This window comes from Diorhabda sublineata, chromosome 3 (genome assembly GCF_026230105.1).
Source record: "Diorhabda sublineata isolate icDioSubl1.1 chromosome 3, icDioSubl1.1, whole genome shotgun sequence".
NCBI classification, from domain to species: domain Eukaryota; kingdom Metazoa; phylum Arthropoda; class Insecta; order Coleoptera; family Chrysomelidae; genus Diorhabda; species Diorhabda sublineata.
In genome coordinates this window covers 32,077,374-32,098,145 of record NC_079476.1, presented here as the reverse complement: position 1 = coordinate 32,098,145, position 20,772 = coordinate 32,077,374, and the positions used below count along the sequence as shown (strand labels likewise).

At 32.6% G+C, this 20,772-nt stretch overlaps 1 protein-coding gene across 1 annotated transcript in view; it reads right to left on the bottom strand.

The window, feature by feature from the left end:
- The window catches only part of LOC130441591 (venom dipeptidyl peptidase 4-like), a 37,120-nt gene that overhangs the window by 6,389 nt on the left and 9,959 nt on the right, over positions 1-20,772 (bottom strand). The window contains exons 5-13 of the mRNA XM_056775332.1: positions 19,298-19,350; positions 18,095-18,294; positions 17,355-17,524; positions 8,670-8,897; positions 6,603-6,823; positions 3,350-3,563; positions 2,332-2,516; positions 1,929-2,123; positions 1,715-1,875 (exon numbers count right to left, since the gene is read on the bottom strand). Coding sequence (XP_056631310.1) covers positions 1,715-1,875; positions 1,929-2,123; positions 2,332-2,516; positions 3,350-3,563; positions 6,603-6,823; positions 8,670-8,897; positions 17,355-17,524; positions 18,095-18,294; positions 19,298-19,350 — 1,627 coding nt within the window. The remainder of the gene's footprint in view (positions 1-1,714; positions 1,876-1,928; positions 2,124-2,331; positions 2,517-3,349; positions 3,564-6,602; positions 6,824-8,669; positions 8,898-17,354; positions 17,525-18,094; positions 18,295-19,297; positions 19,351-20,772) is intronic.

Sequence of the window (20,772 nt, the reverse complement as noted above, 5' to 3'; positions counted from 1 at the left end):
GTTGAACAACGTAAACAAAATACACCTTCCAGCTTATTAGCTAATACTGGAACATCTATTGTTACCATTGAATTATGTGGTTAGTGGAAGTGTAAGTGATTAGTGCAGATACTCAGCAGATACGAGCATGATGTGATTGTATGATTGGTAGTCAAGTGCAAATTATCAAATCTTCGTCTTCCAAAGCTGTCCAACAATTGATGTTTGTGGTAAGATTTCCCATTTCCGTACATTAACGACTGTATATCGTGAAGGCCTGTACAATGTCTGATATTTCGCAGCCGCTAAGAGATTTTCCTTCACCCCCTCTTCGGCCATCGATCTTGCCTTCAGTTTAATGTTGCAGGAATTAATATTTCGTATATTTCAAATCATATGCTCTGAGTATGCTGTTTTCCTCTTCTTAATAATTACAAACACTTCTGATTGTTTGTTAACACGTCTTAGTATCTCTTTATTTGTTATTTTAGCTGTCCAGGATTCTGCGATATATCTACATTTCGAAAGCCTCTATTTTATTCAGTCCATCCTTCTTCAAGGGCCAACCTTCCATACGGTAGAGAAGCACCAACCACGGGTAGCATTTGTTGAATCTTAATCGTAAGTTGAGGTAAACACTTCTGGAAGTCTCAGAAATACTTATTGTGTTTTCTAGATATGATCATAAAGTTTATTTTTTCTGTGTTTATATTTAAACCCAGTGTTTTGGTTCGTTCAGCTACTTTATTGATCAATTACTGTAGGTCCGACAAGTTATCTTCGTTTAAGAGAAGACTGTGTCATCAGCAAATCTGATAGATAGATATAGCACATATCCTTATCTTAATCCCCTTTCATTTTTCATGGTATTGGACAAATTATTATCTATTTCTATAAGTTCATAATGCATGGAATGTCTTTGGTGGGATTGCATTAGTTTGTGGTGTCGCACTCTATCGAATGTCTTCTCGTAGTCAATGACGTAGAGTCAGGAATGTTTTCTTTGTCATGACAACTCTGGGTGGCGACTATTGTTTCTGGTGTAGATAATCTTTGTCTAAACCCAAATTGTGAATCGCATTTTTAGTAAATTGTTCGGTGTATAATTTTTAGGAATTTTTTTAAAGCATGATTCGTAAGGCTAATAAATCTGTGATCTTTTTTTGATTTGGTCTTCTAAGATAGGGGACTAAAAGTTGAACACAACCACTGTTGTGTTTCATATTTTTGTGTGCTCTTCTCCTAATAACGACCTTATAACATCCTTATATACTTGTCTAGTTTCATTGTTAGTGTTTAGCGCAGACTCGGAACTGTTAATTTTAGCATTCAAAATCTGATTTCTGTATTACAAGTGCTAAGTTCACTAATATATAAAATGACTCTTCAGTCATCATATTAATCGACTAGTATACCATGGCATCTTCAGAAGACAAGTATTTGCTTGTTTGCCATATTTATTGTTTCTCAATTCTGTCCCCTGAAACTATTCTGTCTTGAAAGTTCCATTGCGAAGAGTTTTTAGCTTTCAAATATCACTGCCTTAAATATTTTTCCACTTATTTGAGGTTTTCCACCCATACTTGTTGTTCAACAACCAATTACAGCACTTGGACTCGCACTCATCAAAATGTGAATAGGTTTTTATGTTGTCGAAAAAACTAATGTTAACTAACCTATTTTGTTGTCCTATCTGAGTGTACTGCTTTTAAATGTAAATTATTTTCATACTCACCATAATAAATGAAATTGGTAACAGGGGCTACTGATAAGGCACCAAGAAAAACGTGATCAATGTCTTTTGCCAAAGCCCAACTAGAACAAAAGCCACCGTAACTCCACCCCCATATTCCTGTCCTTCTTTCATCGATATATGGTAAATGGTCTTGCAAGTATCTGAATAAATATTGTTTAACAATTTATTAAATAAACGAAATCAACTTATTTACTTTGTAACGTGAATCTGATCTTCAACTTCGACAGTACCAAATTGCCTATACATTTGGTATAATTTATTATATCCGTCATTACTTATTCCTCTTCCATCTATATATACGTAAATGTATTCTCTATTGGTAACTAGATAACTGTGAAAACCTGTTTGATGGGCGTCGTTTATAACATTTAGACCTGGACCACCATACCTAAAAATTAATTATTTCACTTTTACTCAACTTGTTATTATTTGAAAATGTGTTGACAAAAATCAAGCATTCGCCATATTAGCTGATATTAAACATCAATAAATAAAGGTTTTATCAAATCGATAGAGCTAAAATATTTGTAGATATATACTTTTGGACGCATTCGAAATTGACTAAACTAATTTCAATATGAGTGAGTTATACTTACGTGTCCACAATTGTGGGATATTTTTTAGAGTCTTGTTCGTTTAAATTTGGAGGTAGGAACATCCTTACTCTTGCTGAAAACTGATCGTTAATGGGAACCACTAAGTCCTTGATAACAGGCTGTAATTTGAGGTTAAGAATTGCCTTAAGTTCTGGATTGTCTTCCCACAACAAAATATCATCTGGCTAAAAAGTATATCAGTAATTATCCTGTATTTGGAACAATCTTAGGTGAACATTTAAAATCCACTTCCCTTTTACATTCTCAATCGTCAATGAATGAAAATATGAAAAAATCTCTTCAACAGCAGTTGATATGTATGTTTTAACAATAATGAAAAAACTGCTCCACAATGATTGAGTAAGTTCATGAAATTTTAGCATGTGTTTTAACGGATTCCATTTTTTGGTAACCAAGTGCTTATATTACGTACTAAATGTTTGAAAGTTTGAAACAATAATGTGAGTTTCTATACCTTTCAACATTATTGTATTTATTAAAAAAATTGAAGTATATTCAGCCAAGCATCTCGCCTGCATAGATTCAATTAGATCATCGAAATAGCTCACAGTGATTTTGTCTAGGAAGAATATGTGAGAATTCTTAGTAGATCGGTGCGATAGGATTTAGATCGGGTGATAGTTGGGACGAAATACCATGGGCAGACAAAACATCTTCAAAAACTTTTGCAGTTAAACAATATCACAAATAAATCACTGAATATTGCCCTTCATTCAACATGTCGATTCACATTTCAATAGATGGCGCATATGAATATGTGTGGCTGAAACTATTTTCAAAGGTCATCTTGAATTACATGTAAATTTCAACGTACTTTTTCAAGTCAAACCGAAACAGCAGGAGTATTTCGAATCTTATGCAGGATAAGTATTTCTTTTACGTTTTCAATTAATACCTTGGAAGAAGGTTATATTCGTAAACTCCCCTTACTTTTTTAGAGCAGCTTTTTCAGGGTTTTTTTGATGTATAAAGCTATTCCCTTTCATATTAAACTTACAACATCAATATTATGGATACGTGTTAGTGGTATTTTTGGCCCCATACATTGGTTGGTATAATATGAATACGATTTACTGAAGTAGGCTGTACCATATCCACAAGGAACACCATCTATTGTTATTGAACATGTTAAACATTTTGAGTTTCCTAATTCGTCAATGGCGTAAGTATTCTGACTGGAAGGACTGTCATCACCACTAGCAGTATAATAACTAAAATATAAAATTGTTAGTGACCAAATTAAACTCAAGCAGACTCAAATTTCGTTGAATATATTTGAAACGTTTATATTCAAATCATATTTCGAGTTCATTGATTAAAAGGAAAGAAAGGGACAGATTTTTTTACTTATAATATATTTATTTTGTGAATTAAAATGAACTTATGCAGGATATGGAATGATACGGAATAGAAATGAGCCAAACTTAAATAAAGGAAATAGTAAAACTGAAATTAAAATACGAATGGAGCGAACGAATGAAATAGAATGCTTCAGATTCGAGATCCATTGAAACTTTATTCGGCAATAAACGAATCACTATAAATGAAATTTCTTAACTGAATGAGTTATCTGTCTGGATCATTTTATTTCACGTGTAGGAGCTTTCTCTGCTTTGATATTTGGAACGTCAAAAGAAAAGGAATTAAGTTATCTCTATTGTTTTCTAACAAACATAAGATACACCTTATATAATTTATTTTATGTCAATACACTACTGCGTCTTTATACCCCAGATACTATCTATATAATGGATTACTTTATGTCTGTCTGGCGATAAAACACACATTATGGCCCCCATGAATGGAAAAAACAGATTCTTATTCTCAATTAACAAAATTATTTGATTGACAAAATAATTTGGCAATCCTGGAAGGCTTCGCCTATAGCTAAACTTCTTCCAGCAAAGGTTGACTAATAATTCATTATCTGCATCTATAGCTTCTGTGAAAGTGTGTGTGAAGTGTGAAATGCGTCCTCTATTTCTCTGTGTCTCCACTCAAAAACCTGTTGGTCTACCAATCGTCTATCATCCTATTCTGCCCAGTTCTATTCTATTCAAACCAGTTATTTTTACTACCATATCCGTTAAACTTATCTTCCTGTGTAATGGCAAATTGACACTCTATCCCCCAAAGATAAACTTTGCTCCTAACCCTAATTTAACCTAAACTTTGTTCCAATCATCGCTGCATTTTGTTGATGGTAGTTTTTATTATGGCTAGAGTTTCAGCGAAGGTATATAGTATTGTTCAGACACCTTTCTCTTCAAAAAAACAGGTATTTTGAATCTGAAGACATGATTGAGCTTACCAAAGGCGGTCTGTGCTGAACCTATCCTTGCGCTTATTTCACGGGTCGGGTTATCTCTGCTAATTATGATTTCATGTCCCAAGTATAAGTAGGAGCTTACTTAGTCAATACTATCACTTACTATACATAGAATTCCACTTGGCACAAGGTTTGTCATATATTCTATTTTTGATTAATTTATGTAAAAACGTTTTTGGATGCTTTATTCTAATCATTAAGCATACTAACATCGTCGATATGGCCTGCTATTGGTACAATTTGACGGTGAATGTGAGATTTGAGGTGATCAATTAATTCTTTCAGTTTTGATGGTTATCATCACTAATCACCTATTTCTGATATTTTTTATAATGGAATATGCCCCGCCATCTAGCGACAAACGATAATCTTTATAGTTTTATTTGTAAGAAAAGCCATAGTGGTCAGCATTTTTCATCACCCTGAACCCAGATATTTCCCCCTAGTTTTTGTGATGTTTTAGTGCTGAATGATCCTGAAATGAAACATAAGTGCCCGAAACTTTCGTAATGTAGAAACGTGACAGAAAGAGTTTCACACGTAAACAATAGCCAGCATATTTTTTGAGGTTTATATGTATGTATATATAGATTTGGGGTCTCGTATACACTGCGAACCAAATTTTTATTCTTCTATTCCAAGCGCTTCCAGGTGTAGTGCTCTGGAGTTACTTAGTGTTTTACAATTCGAGAGAATGTGGATAGAGGTTTCGTCCTCTGTGCAACAAAATCTGCACGCCACATTATTTGCTAGGTCGAGCGTCTTCAGGTGTTTGTTGAGGCGACAGTGGCCCGATAGAACTTCTGTAAGAATTCGTAAAACTTTCTTAGGTAGATTATTCAACAGATCTACTCTGGTTGTTTGAGGTAAAATAATCCCTCGAGCTTATGGTGTTGATATTTCATACTGGAATCCACCGTTTTTACAGAGACATTTCACAAAATATAGATATTTCTATATACGAGGAATAATTTTTCTTAACTTCCGATAGGTCTCGTACTACACACTCCGCCATTGTTGACATTCAGGCGACAGTCGGCGAAGTGCTACAGTCACGTAAACATGTCCGCCATTATTTATGCTGTCGCCAAGTGTGAATTGCGAAGTGTGATTCGTTTTCTACGGGCTGAAGGCAATAGTGCTGCAGAAATTCATCGGAGAATGGGTCGTCTGTATAGGGAAAACTTCATGAGTGGTGGTGTAGAAAGTTTAAAGATGGCCGTAATGATGTGTATGATGAAGGGGTTCAAGGACCTGGTTCAACGAGTTGACAGAATGGTTAAAGAAAACCGCAGATTTGCCATTACTGCCTTGTCTACGGAATTTCCAGAAGTTTCAAGGTCTGTAAACTTGTCTTTTATTTATAGCCTATCGGATATTGAAACAAAAGTGACCCTCGTAGTATCCTAAACTCCGAGCATTTTTGAAAAGAAGAATAAACCATTAGAAGGTAAAAAATAAAACATTAAGAGTATTCCTCATGCTTCTAATTTTAACCTAATAAAGAGTGTTTTTTAAGTAATTGAGATACATGTTTTGTATGGCATAAATTATTACAACACAAGGGTGACAAGTTGACTTATAACCGGTTGTCAGGAGCAATCGATATATTTTGATATTTATCACTTACGCCCCTTAAAAGAGCATCAAAATCCTATCTTCATAGTATAGAAAAGAAAAAAAATGATAAACCCAAACGAACTGGTATGACATAAAAGTTTGTGTGCACCACGAGTAATTCCAGATTTATACCCTTGAACGACTAACGAACCTCCCTGGCCGTTATTATTCATCAATATTTTTGGAATTGTATCTACTAATTTCAATGTATTTTTTGTAGGAATGTATGAGAATATATTAATAGACTGGTGAAAAAAATTGTCTAAATGTATAATAGAAAAGAGAAATAATCCAAACTTACATTATACCTCTTTCTTCATCCCATCCGTCAATCGAAAGAACAAAAAATTTACCGTATGTTAATCTGTTTTGCGTATTGCTAAGGACGTCAGTCAATACTAAATGGTCAAATCGGTCATCATCTTCCTGCTGTGGTAATATTTCCAATCTTTTCGTACCATCTTTATTATATGTAGGTAGAATTGGTACTATCCAGCCTTGAGACTCTTTCCGAGAAGTCTCCTAGAATGGGTAATTTAGTTTTATGTATTAGACATAGCAAATAAACAAAATAGTAAGCATATATTCATGATATGTTTAAATAGAAATATGCATATTGATAAATCGAATGCATTCATTTGACACTTAGATTTCAACACATTTATGTACCTTAGCTGTTTTATATATTTTTTTTCATAACCCATTCGAGATATTTATTACCTTTAATGTGACTAATGCCCAATAATACTAAAATGTCTATTCTCTCATAAGGTCTTTCTACTACTTTCTATTTTTCGATGTATTTTCTTTCCTTTCTTCGTCTTGTCCCACGATTGTGTTGGTCTTTGCTACGTTACTTGTTTACAATTTTTGCTTTCCTTTTTTGTGCTTAGTGTTTCGCACAGATACATTTCCCTTTATAACTGGCTGTGTTTTATATACGTCCTTACGTTATCTTTCTTTGTGACTCCATATAATGTAGTATCCTTCTCAAATAATTCATCCCCCTTACTTACGTACTAACCTAGTCTTGTGGGTAATTCTACTTTAGTTAATGCGCTAGAACATTGAATTTTCACTAACTTCTAATCAATCTATGGACTCTTTCTCTAATATTTTTTATTTAATTGACTTGATTCTGCAAATTATATCACAACTTTCTGTAAAATAAATCATTTATACGGGCCTTCATCCAAATGAGGCTTTCAACTTAAAATAGCTTCGATTCAATGGTTCGTGAACGCAGTTTACAATCCTTTGTTTGGTATATCAAATCTTACTGAGAACATGAATTAAAAAAAAATGATTTTTCTTATTTTTGTTCTGAAATTATCTTTAGTCTCATATGAAATATTTCCTAAGTAAACAAACGGCAAGCTAGAATTCTTGCAAACTGTACTGATCATAAGCCATAATAAACAAAAATCAAATTATCCTTTAAATACCCGTTATTCCAAGATTTATTCTAAAACTCTTTTTTCTCATTTTTTACTGCATTCCAAACAAAGTGTGTTTGTTTAGAAAATGGTTTTTTCTTGGTTTGTCTTTTTGCATATTGAATTGTCTACACGTACTCTATCTTCTATTTTCATGTTCATAGTTATCTATAAATCTGTTATTATCTTATTCTTATTAATTATCATAGTTTTCTTCCAATAGTTCCTTCGATATTTCTATTTGCTGCAATTGTTTTTCTTTGTTTTTTTTTGCTCCTTCAGATATTTCTACTCTGTTCAAGTTTATGTATCCTATTCGTAGTTTTCGATTTCTTTTGACTTCTTGATAATTTAATCCAAGTATGTGATAAATGACGTCGAATTTAAGCTTCCTCCATATAGTAGTCTTTCTAGTTATTCAGATATTTCTTATTCTATATTGGTATAGTATTTATTATTAGGTTTGTTCCAGCCTGCTAATCTGCACCATTCTTGGAACGGTTATTAGGATCGATATTTTCTGCAAAATCTCCGGCTTTGCACTGTTCTGGTAACAGTACTTGTTTTCAACCTAACATCAAAAAGAACGTCGCGAAAACGATTCACAAACGATACTTAAATCGGTTGGAAAACAAAACATTCGTTCGTGAAACGGTAATTGCCCCGTTGTCGGTTATTTGATGGGTAGGAACGAACCTATCGATATTATTTTTATAACTTTCTTTGATACTCCTCTAAGTTCCTTTAGCCACTGGTTGACTTATTAATATCTCATAATTTTTTTGGAAATATCTAATAGGAAAGCTTTGAAAGCATTGATGTTGTAATCACATATTTCTCAATTCAAAGATTCAATTTATATTTTAGTATCCTTCTTAAAAAGTTATAGCTACAAGTTAGTTAGTTACAAGCTGTTGAAAATTGATTCTCACCTCTACACATGTGCCATCCAAAAGACATCTGATTATAACACTTTCATTTTGAATTCTATTAGATGAAACCATGGCTACTTGTGAATTCGATATCCAAGTTAATCCGTACAAAATATAATCATTGTTAGGTTCTTTGTTGTTGATGGTAGGAGGAAGTTGGAATTCTCTCGTAGTTTTCGTTGCTATTTCATACACATACGTACTTACTAGTGGATTTGTAGTACCAACCTAAAAAAAGTATTAAAAACTGAATTTCTTACATATTTACAAAATGATCGCAAATTTGTAAACATGGAAGTAACTCTAACAAAAACCACGTTAATCATGTAATCAAATTGTTCAGTGTACATCTATAGAATCCAGAAAATGACTAAATCCAAAATCTTGAAATTTCCTTAGATCTTCGAATTTAAATCATTCACTAAATTTATTGAATTTCAATCATCAATAGAATCAAATATAGAGAGTGTCTCTCTCTTTTTGTGTTTATTAAATAATCATACAAAAGGGAAGCCTTACTATTGGAAATACAGTCGATCATATTTTATGGCTTTAATCCGAATTTCGAAGCTCTTTGAGACTGTGGTGAAACCATTTTTGGGATTAGAAATTGGTGAACTACTCAACATTTCCTTTGAATTAAAAATTTTCACCTTAGATTTGAATAAATATTAAAATATGCAAAGCCCGGACTTTACGCTGGATATGATGGTTCAAACCACCAAGCTCTTCGATCTTATTCCGGGTAACTGTCGAATGAGCAGTTTACCATTGTTTTGTTAAAAGGGAACCTGATTTTGGTCAACTAAGCCTGGATATTTATACTGATATAATCGCATCAGCTATATATTATCACCCAATGTGTAAATGTGTAAATACGTTAGTGTCCAAGGGTCGGCAACCTTTTGAAACGGAAGGACCGATATTAAAGTTAAAAAATTTAAAGTCTTGAAAGAGCCACTTAAGTTTCCCCTCATAATTTCCTTAGAGCTTAAATTATATCCGAAACTTTTTCGTGGTGTGATCTGTCTTCAATAAACAAAGAAAAAGTGATTGAAAAAGAGTAATGTATTATAGTAAGTACTCTTCATACCATTCGAGACTAGTTCCAACAAGTTACGAAAGGTTTAAATTGAGGCATACGAATTATCAGATATAAAAACCGACATAACTTGTGAGACACAAATAATAAATACAATTATGAAACAGTATCGACGTTTAACTATCTAGGAATAACGTTGGGACAAACAACCAGAGACAGGATAAAGGAACAAACAAAAACCTTTAAAGAAAACAAAATCAAACAAAACAATATGAAAACATACAAAACCCTAATAAGACCAGTAATCACGTATGCGATGGAAATAATAGTAATCAACAAAAGAGAAGAAGAAGAGCTTAAAAGAACCGAGAGAAAAATAATGACAACTATAACTGGTCCAAACACAACACAGGAGTGAGAAAGGAGAGCAAAGAAAAACTAAGAAATAGCCATAATTCAAAGGATTGAAAGGCATGATGATGATGATCAAGCCATCAACTCAAATAGTTAGTGTAGTGGGTCATTCTTCTTAAGATAACTTAATAGTCGGTCCTCACAAAAGTAAACGCGTTTCAGTTAAGCAAAGCGCACAAATGTATTGTTTAAAGTAAAATTTAGAAAAAGTAATTAAGTTGTAGATTCAGCTAACATTGTATACTAAGTTTATTAGAATTTCTGGTTCATTTTTGTTTTCGTGGAAGAATATTCTATTCCATGTCTTTATGAACGTTTGTTTTAACTTTTTAACTTTCATTTGATTAGTATTTGTTTTTAATTCAACCATTCCGTTACTTTTCTATTTTTGACATAAGAAAAATATTACTGATGAGTGTTTATGTCTTTCTTAGGTTGTTCAGGTAAAAATTGCGATACAACTTATATATAAATGTTTGTAATGAAATCTGATATTTAGGTTTTTATTTATTAATTTCCATCTATTGTTAATATGAGAGATTAGATAAACCGATTTCCATGACATATCTAATAGAATACGTGTTAACTATCGGGTTACCAGTTATCAAATTCTAAGGAGTAGGTAGATAACAAACTGAAAATAAACAGTCAATGTAATGAATACATGTATGTATTTATGTATAGATCATGGTGTCTTAAACACTACAACCCAAAGAACCTAATGTATTTTCTTTCTTGTTTGAGCTGGGGATGCTCAGAGTTTTTAACTGTTCTATTTACGTACTCTTTTCAGAATGTTTGGAATGTGGAATGGCTTTAGCTGCCTGAAATCTTCATTTACTATTTGTTATTCCCCCAGATGTGATGCTCTCTAGTCCCATGGTCTCTTACATTTCGAGAGAATGGGGATAAAGGTTTTGTCTTCAACGTAGCCAAATGCACGTTGCGTCTTTTGCTACACCTAGCGTCTTCAGGTGTTAATTTAGACGGCAATTACCTAACAAGACTCATTATCAATACTCTTAAATTATTCTTTCTTACGTCGACACATTCAATAGATGTTCTTTGGTTATCATTGTCTCAGGTGGAAGATTAAAGATCACTTCCAGTGCAGCCGTTGGGTTTGCTCGTTACATATTCAGGCTAGTCTTAGCCTTTCGTGCTAGAAGGATCAATGATGGAAAGTACTTTTTTTTAATTTAAGGGCATGTGCTTATCTAAAATAAAGTGTCCATATCAACGCCTCCAATTTTCCATCCAGTTCCAATTCAATTCATTCAATTTTTTGATGATTTAATTTTTTTAATCATAAACATTTATATGTACATAAACAAAAACAATAATCAGTATCACAGCTCATTCAAAACCTGATAATAGAGGTACCTACGAAATTTCTCTGTAGTGTGAAATAGTTTTATATGAAAGCCGACTCTGCATATATAAAAAGATGACATCATAGACATATAAAAGATTATAAAAGCGTTACAATATTATTGAGAAGGACATTCTCCATTAAATGTTGCAAAATAAACTCTTATTGTAATTATTAAATTTGGTTTTGAAAATTCAAGTTAATTAGCAAATCGACATTCTAGCTGATGTCTTCTGTCGACATGATTGAGTTGACTATTACTTAGATCTCTTCGAGGTCATTGTAACCACATCATTTGTCTGTTGAGATTCGTTAGAACAGAAACAAACACTCTCGCACTACATCCCACGTTATCCAATCAATTTGAAAGTAAATAATGAATTTCATTCCATGCTGCTGTTCTACTCTGGTTATATGAACGTGTTTACTAGCATTTCATTTTATGCTTCAAAGGTTAAGAGAAACTGCATTTTTAATGAACGAGTAAGGCGTTAGAAAGACAAAAGTCACAGTTCAACTGCGCCAATTAATTGATACTAATTTAGCGCAGTCAGTAGGATACGTGCGGATTTCCGAAAACATTGTTCGTATCGAACTTATGAATATTTGGAAAATCAAGAAAAAAGACCATTATATAATCATTGTGTTAAAAAAAGTGCCGTAACGTGTCATTTTTTTATGCAATTATAAAATTGTTTTATCAAAATAGTGAGATGTGAACGCTTTCTTTCTCATGTCAATTCGTTTCTCAAATAAAGTGTCACACTTTTATTTCTTGATATTCGTTCAAGAAAATCTGTTTTGTGTTTCATTGAAAGGAGTGTAGTATAAGAGTAATAGTGAAGAAACTTCAAATTGCACACCAGAAGATGTTGTTGAATCGGCAACTACAGCGACTATGAATTTTCTACCTGAGAAATCCAGGGAACAGTACTTAAAGGAAGATAATTATTTTATGGATTGGCGTACTAAAAAAGGCTTAAACACTTTGGTCGACTTATTCAGAACTGAAAGGCACCTTAATGGTAAATAACGACGTAGATATTAGTAAATACTCGAAACTTATTGCATATTTGAAAAATATGGCTATAGACTCAAAAAATCTAAATATTTCCCCGTGAAAACCTAGTTTCTGTTGCAGGAGCTCTGCGGAGGGGGAGGAATTATATAAAATGAAGTGTAATGATATTAATAATACCGGAAATGTTTTAATTATCACAGTACCTGATACAAAAACCCATGTTCAACGTCGATTTACTGTTATTGGTGAAATATCTGACAATAGATTAAACTTGGTAATTATTTATAACAAATAGAAAAACCAACGTCCCACAAATTTCAAAACAGATTATTTCTTTTTGCAGTATAGAAATGGAAAATGCAAAACCCAAGTTGTAGGTATCAATATCTTTTTAAAAATTCTCTCGTTTATTGCAACATATTTGCATGTAACTAATCCAAAAAACTACACTGGGTATACGTTTCAACGCTCTTCGGCGTCTCTATTAGTGGATATAATTCAACGAAAAAAGCACGGTTGGTGGGAATCCAACACTGTTGCGGAGGTTTACGTAGACGACTATAAAAACAAAATGGCTTCTGCAGTGGAAATTTTAAGGGGATCAACTAGCTCGACTAACACAACTATAGACGATGTTATTTCTTTGAACTCGTTAAATGTTGACAATTCAAGTACCGATAACTTCTTCTTCACTTCAAATTAATAATGCTCACAATTGTACTTTTAATATTACTAACACAAAATAGAAAGTGAGCAATATCTCTCAAAAAGCATGTGTATTTTATGGGCTTGGTAGTTAGTTACCATTTGCAGTATTTTGGAAACACTACAATATATCGGCAAGTCCTTTATGCAATGGATGAAAAAACCATATATTTAACAAATTTCGATATAAATCAAAAACTTAAAGTTGTGAAAATAATGAAATTCATTTCAGTATTTTATAAATATTAATAATTATCACAAATCTTCTATTAAAGTGTGGTTTCTCAATACGTCTTTTGCCACCACTTCTTTATCTGCCACTTAAAATTTGAAGAATAAAATTATTTTCATCCATGTACATGCCACGTGATTTTTTCAATTAAACCCCTTTGGCTCGTCCTGGCGACACTTTAGCCGGCAGTAATTCTTTGTTCGCGTTTCCTTAATATAAACACAAGATTTTCCTATGATTTTAATACGTTTGAATCATACCACGTAAAATTCACGTGTTCAACCATATGCTCTCGCTTAACACGTTGAGCCCTTGTGCGGTCTATAGGCCCGAAACTGAACTTTACTCACAACCCAGAGCGATCCTATGGACTGCATGACATATTTTATTCCAAACCTCCTTCACGGCCCAAGAGACCGTATTTAAATATATTTTACACTTAGGTTGGACCGTCTTCGATCTTTGAAATATTACCCTTGGTTCATTTGATTTTGTCTTAGTTTTTTTCTTGTTTTCTTCGACATAATTCAAATAATATTTGATTACATTTCTTAACTTGTGCTAGCCTTCATATTACCTGTACATATTTTTGTTAATTTTGTTTTTAAGGGTAAAAAAAAAATGACGAAAAAGATATTACAATATAAAAATAACATTAAGAAATTAAGAATTTTCCAATAATTTTTTTTCACTGTACCTATACCATCTCTTTTCATCTTTTTGACTTAGACCTTCTTTCTTCACTAGGCAATGGGTTTTTTTGGTTTTGGTTTCTCTTGATCAGCAACATACCTAGTTTTTTTCTTCAGTAACTTCTTTGCTACACTGATTTAAAAATCAGTAATTGCTATATTCTTTTATAAATAATATGAGCATTTATCATTACTGTACCAAATAACAGCTCAATAACAATTTTCTTAAACCACATCAACGTCCTTCTCAAAAATGTGTTGTAATTTGCTATTTGGTCATATACATGTATAGGAGATTTACCTTTATAATAGTCGACCACAGTATGAGGCTTTACAACCACTCCTGATCGTCTGTCAATCCTTACTGTCTCATCAGCTTGTTTTGTAGAAAGCATCAACATCTCGCGGTCTGGGCCCTGAGGAAAGTTTTAGCGGTAAACTTTACTTCCAGCCCAGAGCGGGCCTATGAAACGCACACAAAAAACATCATTTCTTGCACTTCTATTTCGAATCAATTTTTTTCCCTATTTTTCATTGGACCTACACCTCATACGGAGTTTGAAAAATTTTTTGGACCCAGGGAAAAGTTTATCAATTTTCGTTAGAGCTCAAAGTTTTAAGCCACGCGTTCGCAATAGCAAACAGGCTATTTATGTGCACCTATACCAAAGATTTAGGGTGATATCTCGTAAAAGGTTGAGCTGGGGAAAATTTGTTAAAGGAAAGATCCATAAAAATATAAAGTGAATAATGGAAAATTATTTACTAAACAATTAACCCGTTCTAGATGAAAGTTATATTAGAAAACAAAATATATGGTTAACAATTAAAATCTCTCATAATTCTAATCTCTGTTTAGGGTTTTGTTGTCAACAGCAGTGTTTATAAATGTGAAGATTTTTAGAATACAACAATCAAACTCCAGACACGTCAGCAAACGGAATAGCTGCGGTCAACTAAATAAATTGGCTCTGCAACCAGAGCCGACACATCAGTGTCAGCATGTTTATGCGGCTCTTGTCTTCCGTTAATTATCTGTTTAGTATGTGGTGAACATAATCGAAACTAGGATCCAAAGTGCAGTAGTGGAACGACGACTGAATATCTCAATTATGCATTGAACCGTTTTTCTCTTTTATGATTAAAATTCGTGGACTACCAAATATCAATTCATACTCGTTAGTGTTAATAAAATTGATTGAAATGATCGCAAACAAAATTGGACCATCGAAACTGTGGGTTTTAGGTTTTTTTGATTTTGCTGACGTTAAAAAATATTTACTACCTATTAATACTAGTGGAATTGATGAAATATAAACAGAGAAATTTTTGCAATAAATTAATTATGAACATTAAAGAAGTTTTCAACTGTTCATAGACGCTGTAAATAAATTCATATTTTTTTAACTTGTTTAACGGAAATCTGAGTATTTTTACTGACGATGCTAATAGTAACGAAATGCCGTGATAAAAATCCAATTTTTTGAATGAAAAATGATTTAAAAAGGTCATGTTTAGCTGAAATTTTACGGTGTTCCTTAACCATACTTAAATGAAAATTACTTGAACGACGACGATCTACGTTTACAATCAAACTAGATCACATTTTAAGGCCGCTTGACATGATGCAAAAAAATGTAAGAGAAATTGCATGCAATTTCTTCTAAGATCAATTCAGTGAACAAATATTGCACGTCATTATGCAAGTCCTTTGCCCTCGCATCATGATTGCCACTAATAAAAACTCCATAAGAAAAAGTAAACAATTCCTAACTTCAAATTTTATTCAATATTTTGTGATCGGTTTAAAAATGAAAATAACAAAGTACATCAGGCGTTAGTAGGACAAGCCCTGGAGCTAGATTAGAAAAGATACAAAAATTATTCGAGAATAGATGAAGAAACATTTGAAAAATTCTAATGAAAAATAAACAATAAAAAGAGCAAAGGACAGATGAGGTAACATATATAACGGAATTGATATTCGAAGATGATTTGGTTTTGTTATCGAGATCGGAAATATTGAAATTAAATACAAATAAAACTAAGAGAATGATTGTAGCAAGATAAAGTACAATATTCAAGTACGGGAAAGCAAATTGCACAAATAAAAAGATAAATATCTAAGTGTTATAATAGAAAGTAATGGCAGACTGAAGCAAGAAATAAGTGAAAAAAATAGGAAATGTGGGTGAATTATTTAGTACAATGAAAGCTTCGTTCTTTTATATGATAAAGGTACCAAAAAAATAGAAATTGTGAAAAAGGTAGTGAGTCCTACTATGATTTACAGTTGTATCTTTGGGCGAATATTAGAAAATATCGAAAGCCAACCAGAGCAGCGTTGCATCTTGGCTTAAAAAGAACTTACTTGCCAAGAATTCTGAAGAAACTGGGTGCCTTTTCAAATGTGATTGTACATCAACTAATAACATCCTCGTGATTATATGAAAATTTTTGAAAAATGTTCAGTACTTAATCAACAGAGGTACATATACATTTTAATGCGCTTTATCCCTAATCAACCCAATTTTATCGTGCACGTGATTTAGATTTTTTCCACCAGGACGGGGCAACTTGCTATACTGCTGCCGTAGTTCGTCAATTTTTTCGAGAGCATTTTCCAAGCAGATTTATATCAGGATTTACTGACTTCCCTTATCCTTGACATTCTCGAGACCTGACATCTCCAGACGCATATGTTTGAGTCAACCATATGATGACGAGAGACTTGAAACATCGGTACGAAGTCTGTTTTGAGCAAGGAATATATTTAAAATAGGTAATGAAGTGTCAATAAAATGTATTTCTTAAAACAATAGAATAATCACTAGTTTAGTACTGTTCATTTTGGGCTATACTGTAGTGATTAGTTCAAAGGAAGATACGATTCTACTACATTTTTAAGACCCTCTATTTTTGTTAATCGTTTTTGAAAGTCGAATGGTAATATGAAAATCTACCTAAATTAATATTAGCTCATTTTGTGGCTGTAGTTTGGTTAAAAATTACACTCACACACTTAAGAGCAATCATTTCTATTGTTGTGATCTCTACGCTACATCTCACTTTCTACTAGAAATAACTGCAAACGTTTAATTTCATTTTGATTTGATAAATCAATAGCTATACTGTAATTTACAGTCCAGAACATATTTTGTTTTTGTTTGTTATTTCAATAAGGGAAATATTACACATCATAATTACCTTAGGGTATTTAATAACGGCGTCGTGAGGATACTGATTATCCAATGTTCCTTGCTGCCCGTACACTGGATAAGAGAAATCTCGAACGCTCTCGTCATGAAAAACTGCGAAAGCTAAATGAGTAGCTTCTGGAGAAAACCACAATGCTGATCCAGAACTCAATACTTCCTCTTAAAATAAACTTCTATAATTAGTATCATATTCTTAAACGAAATATATTCATTTTTCATAACACATATCATATAACTTGCGGCATAAAAAAATTCTAATACTCCAGGGACAATGAGTGTGACAAAGAAAGAAGACTAAATGATGCTGAGAATAGGAAGAAGAATTAGACGTACCATTATCAGATCGATAAAAACTGATGTATACAGAACAATAAATGAAGGAATAGAAGCAGTACTGAATGGAGATAATGTAGTAAATATAATAAAAAAGCCAGAGTAAAATTGCTGGAACATCTATGGAAAGCTAGATCGGAAGTAGGGATAAGAATGATGGTAGATTGAATGCAAGTGGGAGACGAAGACCGAGGTCAGAATGGTTGGATGCGGTGAGAAACTGGAAACAACTGGTTATGGCCAGTCTAAGTTAGAAAGAGGCAGGAAAATATCTGAAGGTGTAAGAAGACACGAACTGAGCCTTCCTTGAAATAGGCTCCACTAAGCGCTAAAGATTGGACAAGTTCCACATAAGGGACTTCTTGACATTCTTTATATGTAATATATAAAACTCACCTTCATATACCCAGTCAGGAACACCACAATAAACAATTCCAGTGGCCCCGACAGTCGTAACTGTTATTGGTTGTTGAATGTCTACCGAAAAATCTTCTAAATAATAAATGTTATTGTTGAAAACATATACTAGACCGTGACCTTTCGGGGCAAATGTCACTAATTGTAAAGGAAGTTTATTGGCAATATCGTAGTACTTCCTAAAAAATATAAACAGTACTTGTACATATCGGCTAAAGTCGCAAATCTCATAACACCATAGAACCCAATTTTACAGTAGACACAAAAAACTTAACGATGAAAAAAACACGAAGAGCGATTAGCTTTAAACAAAATGGCTGTCTCAAGTTGCGGAGTTTTCTATTCAAACTTTTAAATTATAATGGATTTTTTTCAGTCTTTATGAGTTGTTTATTACATGCATTCAGAAATGATCTATGAATCCGCCAATATATAAAATACCAATCAGGAATAAGGAATATTATTGTATCGTTCATTTAACTCTTTTGAATCAAAGTTTTTTCAAATTATTAAGCTTGAAATGAAATTAACGAGTAGCTAATCAATCAACTATATACCAACCTCACATTATGTGTTAAACTTGAAACAGAAATTGAAGTTTTTAATTCATGAATTTCTTCAAATAAATAGAAATATGGCGTTCTTTAGACAATGGGCGAATAGGAAGCTTTATAAATTAATATTCAATTGTAGCAAGTTAACGAGGTATAATAATGATTTTTTTCTAAGTTGCAATTAGGACTACAATTAAGTGCATCTGTCTAAATTGCTGCGTAAAATGCCGTCCAATTGATAATGATACGATTGCCTTTTTAAAAGTATTTATAAAAATGTTAAATTTATAAAATGAGGTATCTACGCCTATGGTGGATCAAACAAAATTGTCGACAAGGGTTTTTATATAAGTTTTTGTAAGCTGCTATTGATATTGAAAGAACTATACTTCTAAATGGAAGTATAAAGGCTTATAAAATAAAATGGAATGATCATGTGCTTGACGTACTGCTGATATACCTCAAGGACAGTCACGGAGGGAATTCATCGTAAATAATTTGGAATCAACTCTGATATTCGCTCTTATACTTATTTTATCGTTTTTCCTTTGCTAGACTAGTTGCACCACGATAATCACACAAGATATGAAATACAATTTTATAAGAGTAGTCACTATTTCTTACTTACTTATTAGCAATGTCATATATTGTGAAAACCGCTGTTGTTGAATGTCTGAAAACCTAAAAAGAAAACGTTACAGAATATTATTTTCAACTATTAACTTGATCACAGAATCAATACTTGATAAATGCGTCAAACTAGACATTACAAACACTTATTTCAGTGATACTCCTTATATCTTCAAGTACAAATTGTTCATTACATTATTTATTCTGTAGCTAGGAGTGGGTAAGCAGAAAAATGTATTGCACATTTATTTACTAAAGATCAAGGTCTTCATATCTGCTATTCGTGATGAAGGAAAGTTAACAAGTATATTGTCGCGAAAAGATCTGTTGTTGGAAGACTACTCTCATTTTTATTACTATTTACAGCAATTGTATTTAGAGATTATAGAATTTTTCTTCGCGTATTAACATTCTTTAACCAATGCTCCACATTAGTGTTGATGTCGAGCCTCAATCAAAACAAACTTCAATCATGTTTGAATTACTAGAGGTGAATGCATCTATCTCCATGTTGTTCAATAGAAAATCTTTTGACTAGTGTATCAGATTATTTTTTGAAATAAACGTCTTTGAAGGCTCAACCTTTTAAATACTGTTGAGACAGAAAATAATTACTAAAATAATTTAAATGCTTACAAATGCATTAGAGTCTGAGATTCCAGTACTGTACTGTCATAGGCTCCACACCTCTCTGCTCCGTTGCTGTTTGCTGTCTGCTTTTTTCTTTTCTATTATATTTTGTCAGTCTAGATGCTGCTAGCAAATAGTAGACACGTGTCATGCTTATTACTAACTCTGTTTTTATATGTGTTGTGCTCGGATTTGTCAAGTAAGCTATTTATAATTGTATTTTACTTATTTTGTGTACAGCAATAGTTTTTATGAGATTTCTTATTTCCAAAAATAAACATGTCCCAATAATATTAATTATTGGAAAATTATGTCCAGTCGGTATTGAATTACCTATATATTCAAATTTCGACAGAAAATGAGCTCCAAGATATAGTGGATAACATTTACTTTGAAGAAGGATTAGACAGACAGACAAATTATATACAACTATCTAGCGATATCAGTTATGTTACAATTTGTGGACAAAAGCTTTTAAAAGCTAAAAATAAAAATAACTAAATAAAGATACAAATAAAATAAAATTTGAATATATAGAAGAAAACCGCAATAAGTAACAAAATTAAAGGTAATAGTAATAGGTAATAATTCACAGAGTTGAAGGCTCCTTCCAGTAAATATGCCCTCAAATTATTGTGCTATGTGGGAAAAGTTGATATTAATTTGATTTCAATCCGCAAGTGACTGTGCATTTTTTGCATTGTAAAATATTGAGTCCTTCACTAATTCTGAACGTGGAATAGGTGGGTAAAGGTCGTGCTCTGAATTCCGTGGATAGCCGTGCAACGACCTTTCTGAAATTGGAGAAGCGTGCTTACGAATTAGGCAAACAAATTCAAAGAT